The sequence below is a fragment of the Zingiber officinale genome, chromosome 8A, assembly GCF_018446385.1.
Source record: "Zingiber officinale cultivar Zhangliang chromosome 8A, Zo_v1.1, whole genome shotgun sequence".
Classification (NCBI taxonomy): Eukaryota; Viridiplantae; Streptophyta; class Magnoliopsida; order Zingiberales; family Zingiberaceae; genus Zingiber; species Zingiber officinale.
This window is the reverse complement of record NC_056000.1, coordinates 133735399-133745061: the sequence shown is the minus strand read 5'-3', so window position 1 is coordinate 133745061 and position 9663 is coordinate 133735399. Positions and strand designations below refer to the sequence as shown.

The window sequence follows — 9663 nt, the reverse complement described above, 5'->3', positions numbered from 1 at the left end:
CCCAGGGCGCCCGGAACCCTTCCAGGCGCCCCGACCAAGGCTATAAATATAGCCTTGGTCCAGAAGCTTCAAATCAACTCAGTAATTAGCATTCCAAACACTTGTGCGCTCATTGTTCTAGTTTAGCTTCTGTTTTTGTGCTTTCACCGATGTAAGAGGCTTCTCCGCTCGAAGGAGTTATTAGTGCGATCACTTTCCTTGGATTAACAACCTCCCCGGTTGTAACCAAGTCAAACACGGTGCCTCGTTTCTTTCTTGTATTTCTACTTAGCTAATTTTATACAAGTGTTAGTTTAAGAGTTCGAGAAGGGTTGCTTTTGTTTTTACAGGGCTATTCAACCCCCCCCCCCCTTATAGCCGGCTCAACGGTCCTACAACGTAGGCCTGATATCTCCACATATCAGGCCCTTGCAAAAAAAAAAGAAAAAAAAAAGAGATTTAGGTTTTTCAAAACCTTTGGTTCACCACTAGGAATGCCGAAAATAACAATGGAGAGTATATTTGGATTCCTTGCAATTTTAGAAATCTACATGACCTGAAATGGCTGCAATCTGAGGTCTCTAGGTCGATTAGTGAGTTTCGATCAAAACCCACTGATGGACCTAGAGAGCTCCGATTGCACCCATTTCAGTTCCTGTGGATTTCTAATATCACAAGGAGTTCAAATATGCTCTCCAATATTATTTTCAGCATTCCTAGTGGTGGACTAAAGTTTTGAAAAACTTAAAATGTATAGGAATTATTTTGCTGATTCTTTCTTTTTATATTTTAAGATCTTTTAGAAGTTGAAATAAATAATAAATATCATATTTGAACTCCTTGCAGCATTAGAAATCCACAGGAACTAAAATGAGCTCAATCGGAATTCTCTACGTCAGTGGGTTTTGACCGAAACCCACTGATCGACCTAGAGAGCTCAGATTGCAGTCATTTCAGATCCAATGGATTTCTAAAATTACAATGAGTCCAAATATGCTCTCCATTTTTATTTTTGACTTCCTAGTGGTGGACTAGAGATTTTGAAAAACCTAAATCTCTCATTTTTCTTTTTTTCCCTTTTTTCTTTTTTTTTTGCAAGGGCCTGATATGGGGAGATATCAGACCCACGTTGGGCCTGATATCTCTTCATATCAGGCCTAACGTGGGCTTGATATCTCCCCATATCAGGCCCTTGAAAAAAAAAGGGAAAAAAAAGAAAGAAAGAGAGATTTAGGTTTTTCAAAATCTCTGGTTCACCACTAGGAATGCCGAAAATAACAATGAAGAGTACATTTGGATTCCTTGCAATTTTAGAAATCTACAAGACCTGAAATGGCTGCAATCTAAGGTCTCTAGGTTGATCAGTGAGTTTCAAAACCATACTTCTTTTCAAAGTAGCGTACGCCTTTTGGTAAATTTAGATCTCTCCATGCACCCTTTGGTAAATTTCCGTAACCATTTTATTGGGTTTTTCATGTAAAAAAAACTTGCCAGATGGAGTAAACAATAAGAGGCATATGGCATTGCGTTACAAAAGTATATTTGAAACTGAGATAAATATGTTTGTTTGGGCTTTCTGTTCTGAAATTCTATAGTTCCATTGAAATATTTTGATGTTCATGACAAACATAAACATTTTGAAAAACTTATTTTTTTTTTCTTTTTTCCTTTTTCTTTTGTTATTGGGCCTGATATGAAGAGATATCAGGCCCACGTTGGGCCTGATATCTCTTCATATCAGGCCTAACAACAGAAAAACAAGATATCCTTGTACTGTCGATTTTCCTTTCTCTTCGTTCGAATTTCGATCGTGGAGCTGGTGATGATATCCGGCGGTGGCTCAGAGGATGTTGTCCACGGCTCTATGTTCGGCTCCTTTTAATGTTCCCTGGTCAAGATTGGTTCGTGTTTTCAATTGTTCCAACTATTTTTTGATTCTTTAGCATGTTTCAAAACCGTACTTCTTTTCAAAGTAGTGTATGTCTTTTGGTAAATCTAGATATTTACATGCGCTCTTTGGTAAATTTCCGTAACCATTTTATTGGGGTTTTCATGTAAAAAAAACTTGCTAGATGGAGTAAACAATAAGAGGCATATGACATTGCGTTACAAAAGTATATTTGAAACTAAGATAAATATGTTTGTTTGGGCTTTCTGTTATGAAATTCCATAGTTCCATTGAAATATTTTGATGTTCATGACAAACATAAACATCCATAAATAAAAGGATAGACCTTGGTTCTATTTCATCTCTTCAACAAGTTTAGTAATAAGCATAACACAAAACTAATATCCATCCATAAATAAAAAAAAATAAATATCAACATCATCCATAATTGCATTTCTTTATCACATTATGATCCTGTCCAAATGCTAAGTCAACGGACGTTGAGCACGGGGCGCTCTCCGACTGCTGACGTGGATCTCTGACTGGTGGCACGAAGCTCCGGCGAACCTGCACAGAAGTCGGGCCGGGAAGGGGTTCCCGGCGGCGACCCTCCGACGCTCAAGTCAGGCAAGCAAGCAGTGGAAAAAAGTGGCTCCAAAGGTGTTTCACACGTACCTCCGGCGAAGTATGAGGCTCGTTATATAGAACGGTGAAAGGGTTCCTGTGCGTCCACCGAGGCACATATATGTCCGCAGCCCATACTTCGGTATGTGTCTGTTAGAAAGCTTACCTGAAGCCATACTGCTACAGTCCAATCACGTCTTCGATGGGACAACAGAACACCTCGTTGTCAGACTTGAAGTATAGCCTAGCCATAGGACTTGACGGCTGTCAGAAGATGTTCCTGTCCCCCTTTACCCACCGCCGGCAGGGACGTACGTCCGGCCGGCTGGACGGAGACCGTCGTCCGGACAATCCTCATCCCCTGTGCCGGCCGGGCGGCACGCCCCTCTCGTCTCGCCTGTCGCTTGCATTGATATGCTGGGGAGACTTCCGGGCGAGTGCCTTCCGCTCGGCTCTTAGACATTGTTTCAACTGAGCGTCGGAACCCCGACCCCTGTCAGGGCACCTATTACTGTTGGATGCTCCTCGGTTTAGCCGATCGGTCTATCCTTTTCTTCCGAATCCGGTGGCTCATCCTCCTCCGGTGGACCCCCCGACCCTTTGATCTCCACGTGGCGTTGACCTCTTGCAATGGGGTCCTCTGCCTTGACCACCGGATCACATTACAATACTAGTACTACTTAACTAGGCCAACCAACAAACAAAACAAGTATATAGCCAAAAGAATTAAATTCACTATCACTAATATCCAGACCATAAACGATACATTCCAATTTCCCATATTATGTCCAGGATAAGCAATGCGTTCACTCCCCACCCTTGACTCCACTCTTGGCAACATCCTAAAATGTATATCATTAATGTATTCATTTTCAGTATCAGACCTCACCCATTTTAACCATCTATGATGCTTACATCCATAATATAGTCTCCCTGGGTTCTTGATCGATCTAGAGACCAGCACCAATGCTCTTAGTCCGCAGTCCCTGCATCGCACAATTTCATATTTGGTATGGTTGATGCTGTTGTTACTTGATGATGTCATTCAAGCACAACCTAAAAAGTAAAATTTGACTAAATTAAGCTAAACAATAGTAATTTGCTTAAGCAATGAGAAATCATACAATTTTATGAAAAATTTGACCAATTTACATTAAAAGTAGCCATAATTTGCATTAAAATACCTAAATTTTATGACACATCATATTTTATAATACCTAAATATCAATGTTTGCAGTGAGACAAAATTAATCCAATTTACAAGAAATTAGAATAGATTACAGTGTTTAGAATATCAATCATATATCACTTAGGGTTTAATCAATATCTCCCTCACATAGGTGTAGTTCTTGATTCCAAAATTCTAATAAATCTTATGCAGTTATGCCTAAAATTTACACTTTTCCTTTGTCAATCTTGACGAGCAAAAAACTGGTGTTACCCTTTATTTCCCAAAGTTTAGTCCTCAATCTCCAAAAAGATGAAAAATAAGAAAGCAACTGGTTACTTGTAGGACCATAAAACCATCAATCGGAACTTCACAAGTATAAGACAACTTTAGGAACCTGTATACAGGTGAGTTTGGGAGATCTTTAGCAAAGTGCTTTAAGGCTTCGAAGTACTTTGAGGTTCAAATAAGGTGTTTGGTAAGGATATGATCATGTTTTTTCTCTAATGCACAACCTACTCAAATCCATTTTTACAATATAGGTGAGGAACACTAGTACAACCCCTTCCCCAAAGACCATTCATAATTTACTGCTAAAATCAATACAGTGTAAGAGATGAAATATAAAGTCCTATAACAATAGAGGGCAAGAGAAAAAAAAAAGTGATGTCAAGCAGTTATATACACACACCAAGCAGTTTAAAATATCTTTAATGAATCCTATATCACTTAGAGTTTAATCAATATCTCCCAGACAAATATTCAAGATATTATACATTACAAAATGCATAAATTCAAGATAGGTCACAAGCGATTTTTGAAAAGAAAACCAAGACTATAGGTCAAAAATGATTAGAGAAAAGAAACTCAAGCAATGGGAAGGGGTTGTACCGTTAAGGAGAACAAATGGAGGGGGATTGAGGTGCGGAAAAACCCTAGCTTCAGCTTGGCGCGACGAAGGAGGAAGGCGCCTGTGGGTGTTCCTCTTCTGCGGTTGCGTCGCGACGAAGGAGGAAGGGGCGGAAACCCTAGCTTCAGCTTGGCGCGACGAAGGAGGAAGGGGTGGAAACCCTTGCTGGAGCTTGGCGCGACGAAGGAGGAAGACGCCTGTGGGTGTTCTTCTTCTGTAGCTGTGTTGCGAGGAAGGAGGAAGGAGAAATCTGTGGGGTTTCCTCGCGGCTGTGGATGTTCCTCTTCTGCGGCCGCGTCACGATGAAGGAGGAAGGACGAAGGAGAAATTAGGGCTGCGGAAAACATTGGAAAAAAACTAATATACTCTAACAAAAAAAAGTGACACGGACCTACCATGAGGGCAGGTCTGCAGTAGTCCGGAAGAAACGTTCCGCAGCGGAATGTTTCTGTGTGTGTATAGATAGATATATATATATATATAATACCCCTTTTATTCACAAGTCACGCACGTGGTTTTTAGAGACGCGGATTCGTGGTCTTCGTATCTCGGAACCTCGATGACTTTCCCTTTCATCGCCTTCCGGAGTTCCCTTCCCGTCCCTTCGTCTATAAATAGCGCACCATCACATCTCACTCCCTCCAATTCTCCTTCCTCTCTCCTTCCCCAATCGACAGTACAAACCATGGATATGGACGGGGAATACAGCAACTACTGGGAAACCAAGCGCTTCATCGACTCCGAGGAACTCGAGGGGTACCACTTCATTTCTCGATTTGCTCCTCCAATTTGTTGGCAGACATGAGTTTCTTGCTCAATTCTTTGTAGTTTTTGTTTTTTGACTTCTGAGCTAATTTCGCAGAGTTGCCTTCTGCTCTGGTTTCTTGTGCAGTTGGGGCTTCGAGGAGGCCATCTCCGGTGGCTACTACGACTCCAGCTCCCCGGAAGGCGGCGTCACGTCTCCTGCCGCCACTGCGAAGAGCATTTCCATGGAGAGGAACCGCCGGAAGAAGCTCAACGAGAAGCTCTACGCCCTCCGCAGCGTCGTCCCCAACATCACCAAGGTGATTACTACTTTACTTGCAGCAAACCAGCAAGATGATGTTTTTCGATCGAATTCTACTGGATCTGATCCATGTAAATGGAAATGATCAGATGGACAAGGCTTCGATCATAAAGGACGCGATCGATTACATCGTGCAGCTCCAAGACCAAGAGAGGCAGATGCAAGCTGAGATATCTGCGCTTGAATCGCTGAATCAAGACAGGGCTTCAAGTGATCATGACCTCGACTTCTACGATGATCTGCAATTGATCCAGAAGAAGAAGAAGAGGAGGAGGACGCCTGCGTCGGAACCGATCCAAGTAATCGAAGTAAATTCTCTCTCCAAATTCTTGATCAATCATTGAAAAAAAAGGCACCTTTTTGTTCAGAAACTGATCTGTTTGGTGGCCATGGACGCAGCTCACAGTGAGCGATGTGGGGGAGAAGACGATGGTGATCAGCATCACCTGCAACAAAAACAGAGACACCATGATCAAGCTCTGCGAGCTCTTTGAGTCCCTCCACCTCAAGATCATCACGGCCAACATCACCTGCGTCTCCGGCAGCCTCTTGCATACTCTGTTCGTCGAGGTGACTAACAATTTCAAATCCCCCCCTTTTCCTCATACCATGACGTCGCTGCATGATCTCATAAAACGGTAGATTTTCTCAAATCTAAGAAAAATGAACTTGGTGCCGTTAATTGCAGCTGCCTTGCCTTCTAGAAACATGCTGCCTTTTATACGCATCATCAGATCCACTTTTCTCTTTTCCTCAGCACATGCTTATTAAAAAAAAGAACTGAAAGATGACAATTTCAGCATGTTTAACTCATTTAGCACATGAATCTGTTGACACCAAATCAATGCCATTCATATGAACATTATGGAGAACGACCTGTTTGTCTCACTGAGAATTATCTGATGAACATCTAACTGTATGCAGGGTGATGAAATGGGGACTGAACAGTTGAAGGAAAAGATTGAGACAGCAATAGCAGGACTTGGGAGCCCGAGGAGTCCTGTGAGTTCCATGAGTTATTAACATGGAGCAGAAGACAGCTTCTTATTTGATAATTATCTAGAAAGAAAGACAAAAAAAGAATGCAAAATTGAGGAGTGAGTTGTGAGTTAATAATACTGCTCTTTTTCCAGCTTCTAACTCTGAGAAGAGGCTGTTGACTGGTGTCAGCCAGTACAGGAGATCCTTTTTGCTTCAAATAATGTCTAATATAAATTAGTGGTGTTTGGTTTGATAAAAAAAATTAAAACTGAAAATATTTAATCAGTCGGATTAAATCTCATCCGTTAGAAGGTTTTCCCCGTCTAAATGGGAATCTGTTTGGTATAGATAGGATCCGTAGGTGAGCCCTACTCGTCAACTGTGTGGGAAGGTCCGCGTAACAAGAACGCGTACCGTTCGTTTGTGAAATAAGTTCCATCGTTCTATTGATCAAATCAGCACCATTATAATTTTTTTATTAATAAAATTAATTCTTATTATTAATTTTATTTATTATTCTTTTATAATTAAATATTAAAAAATTGAAGATATTAAAAAAGAGTAAAAATATTTTTAATATTTTATTAACTTTTTTAATAATTTTATATTTTTTAATTAAAGTTTTAAAATTATAATTATAAATATATAAATATAGAGGATTATTTATTAAAGTTTAAATTGTATTTTGATGCGGTGGTAAAGAAGGGTTCCATTAAAGATGGGTCAAAGTTAGGAAAAGTGGTTGATGTAAAGGTTAACGTTAAAGTGGTCAAAGGCCTAGGACTACAGATTCGGAGTTGTCCGAGTAGGCATGCCGATCAAACTTGATCATTCGAACGACCATCCTACGAAAACCTGTGATTGGGTTAATAGTACATATCGTCTTCCTTGATTGTCGGACGGCATGTCCGGTCGGACAAAAGGTAGCCTTCCGACGACAGTAAAGTCGAGTGGGAGATAGGATGGTAGCTCTGATCAGTACGACTGAACTGAGACAACCTAGACCGAGAGGCCGTCGGGCGGCCTAGAAGGGGACCCACCTACATATCTCATTGTACTCTCTTAGAAGTTTGTGCCATCGACAACAGAGCATGTCCAGTATGCAAATCGTACTTTGTAAGCTTCTAGCCTGTTACGTCAGAGATTTGCGTGCCTACTTAAGGAAAGGTGTCAGGGAGACTTTTTAATTTATCTTTTCCTAGGATGCTTTGAAAAACATGCATATGTTTTGAGATACGTGCACAGACACTACAATGATACTATAAAAAGGGGTTTCCATCAACTGGCGGAGGTATACGATATCTTGTTATTCTATTCGCTCTAGTTACTGTTCATATTGTTCTTCTCTACTGAGCTGAGGGCTGACTTGACTGTCGGAAGGTCAACGACAGGAACCTCTTCCCTACTCGGCACTAACACTCTTGATTTTGTAGGGTAGCGAGGAGTCTCCATCAAGTCAATTGTAGGGCCACGTTCCCAGCCTATCATTTTCTCCGCTTTCGGACATGATCGTATTTGGCGTCGTTTGTAAGAACGCACCTGCATCCGAAACTTAGAGATGGAAGACGCTAGATGACTCACCACAATAACGCTAACTCAAGAAGACTTGGAGATACTGATAAATGTCTGAGCCACAAAGATGATGCAGCAACAACAAGAGGCAGTAGCCAACCGCCAAGTGCCGAACGATCTAGCTACGTCGACGATAGGCCAACGAGATGACCAAAGAGCTTGAGCGGAGGACCCCCGCCAGCCGCAAGACAAACAACAGGCCGACTGGCGCCTTCCGCGAAGCACCGAACGTGTCGATCCTATATCACCGGACGTTATTTTGTGCACCCTCGGAAGAGCAGGCTGGGCGGAAAGACACAAGGATCTTCTTCTGGACGATTCCCCCGAGTGGATCAATAGGCAGTTCTCCTAAGAAATCCTCGACAATCAACTGTCACCTCACTACAGACCACTACCGATCAAAGACTATACAGGGCCCACGGATCCCGAAGACCATATGATCAAATTCAATAACATGGTCACACTCCACCAATATATCGACGGAGTCAAGTACCGAGTATTTCTCACATACTCTCTGGATCGACGCAAAGTGGTTTCAGCGCATGCCGATCGGATCAATTTACAATTTCAAAGACTTTCGAATGACATTCCTTCAACATTTTGCTAGCAGTCACTAAAATGAATGTTAACATGTTCATGGTCAAAAAAAGAGCTAGGGAAAAATTATGGGTCTATATTAAGATATTCAACCAGTGATCATATTGGAGGTTTGATGCGAAATGGGTTTTTTTTGGAGTTTTTAAGAATGTCAACATTTTTATATATGAAGAGACTTTAGAGAAATGAATACTACATTTGAATTTTACAAGTTTAATGATGAACTAATGGATGATATTTTAATATATATGACATTTTTATTTTTAATATATTGTGTTTTGATTTTTGTTAGCCTTATTTCATCTTTAAGTAATATTTTGACATGTTAGAAAAAATAAATTGTGTACAGATAATAATGAAACAAATACCTATAGACGGTATTTTTTTATTGTCATTATAGTTTTAACAATTATTAACCAACTAACGATGGTACTTATGATCGTCATTTTTACCATTAACGACGATATTTAAACTCGTCGTTACTATTATTAACGATAGTAGTGAATACCATTGTTAAGAGCTATTAACGACGGTATTTTATTTCTCGTCACTAATGAATTTTCGACGGGTACTTTTAGCTACAACTTCTTACGGCATTTAATCCCGTCGTTGATGAATTTTAGCAATGGGAATTGCCCCTTTAACGATGAGAAATCCCGTTGTTAAAGGATCTTTTTTTAGTAGTGAGTGACACTATAAAAAGTGGTTTCCATCTATAGACAGAGGAATGCGATATCTTATTATTCTACACGCTCTAGTTACTGTTCATATTGTTCTTCTCCATTGAGACAATGACTAACTTGAACATCGGAAGACTAACGCTAGGAACCCCTTCCTAATCCAGTACTAACGTTCTTAGTTTTGTAGGATAGCAAAGA

General features: G+C 40.6%; 1 protein-coding gene across 2 annotated transcripts; it reads left to right on the top strand.

Annotated features, from left to right (window-relative positions):
• Positions 1-5176: 5176 nt before the first annotated feature.
• On the top strand, positions 5177-6767 carry LOC122010324 (transcription factor bHLH35-like). 2 transcript variants are annotated; one of them, XM_042566816.1, is made up of 5 exons: positions 5177-5325; positions 5462-5633; positions 5725-5943; positions 6035-6205; positions 6560-6767. In XM_042566816.1, exons 1-5 carry the CDS (start codon positions 5255-5257, stop codon positions 6656-6658), a joined length of 732 nt encoding a protein of 243 aa, XP_042422750.1. In that variant the 5' UTR covers positions 5177-5254; the 3' UTR covers positions 6659-6767. The 2 variants fall into 2 exon arrangements, with proteins under 2 accessions (XP_042422750.1, XP_042422749.1); XM_042566815.1 differs by having other exon boundaries at positions 5203-5325; positions 5432-5633.
• The last annotated feature ends 2896 nt before the right edge of the window (positions 6768-9663 follow it).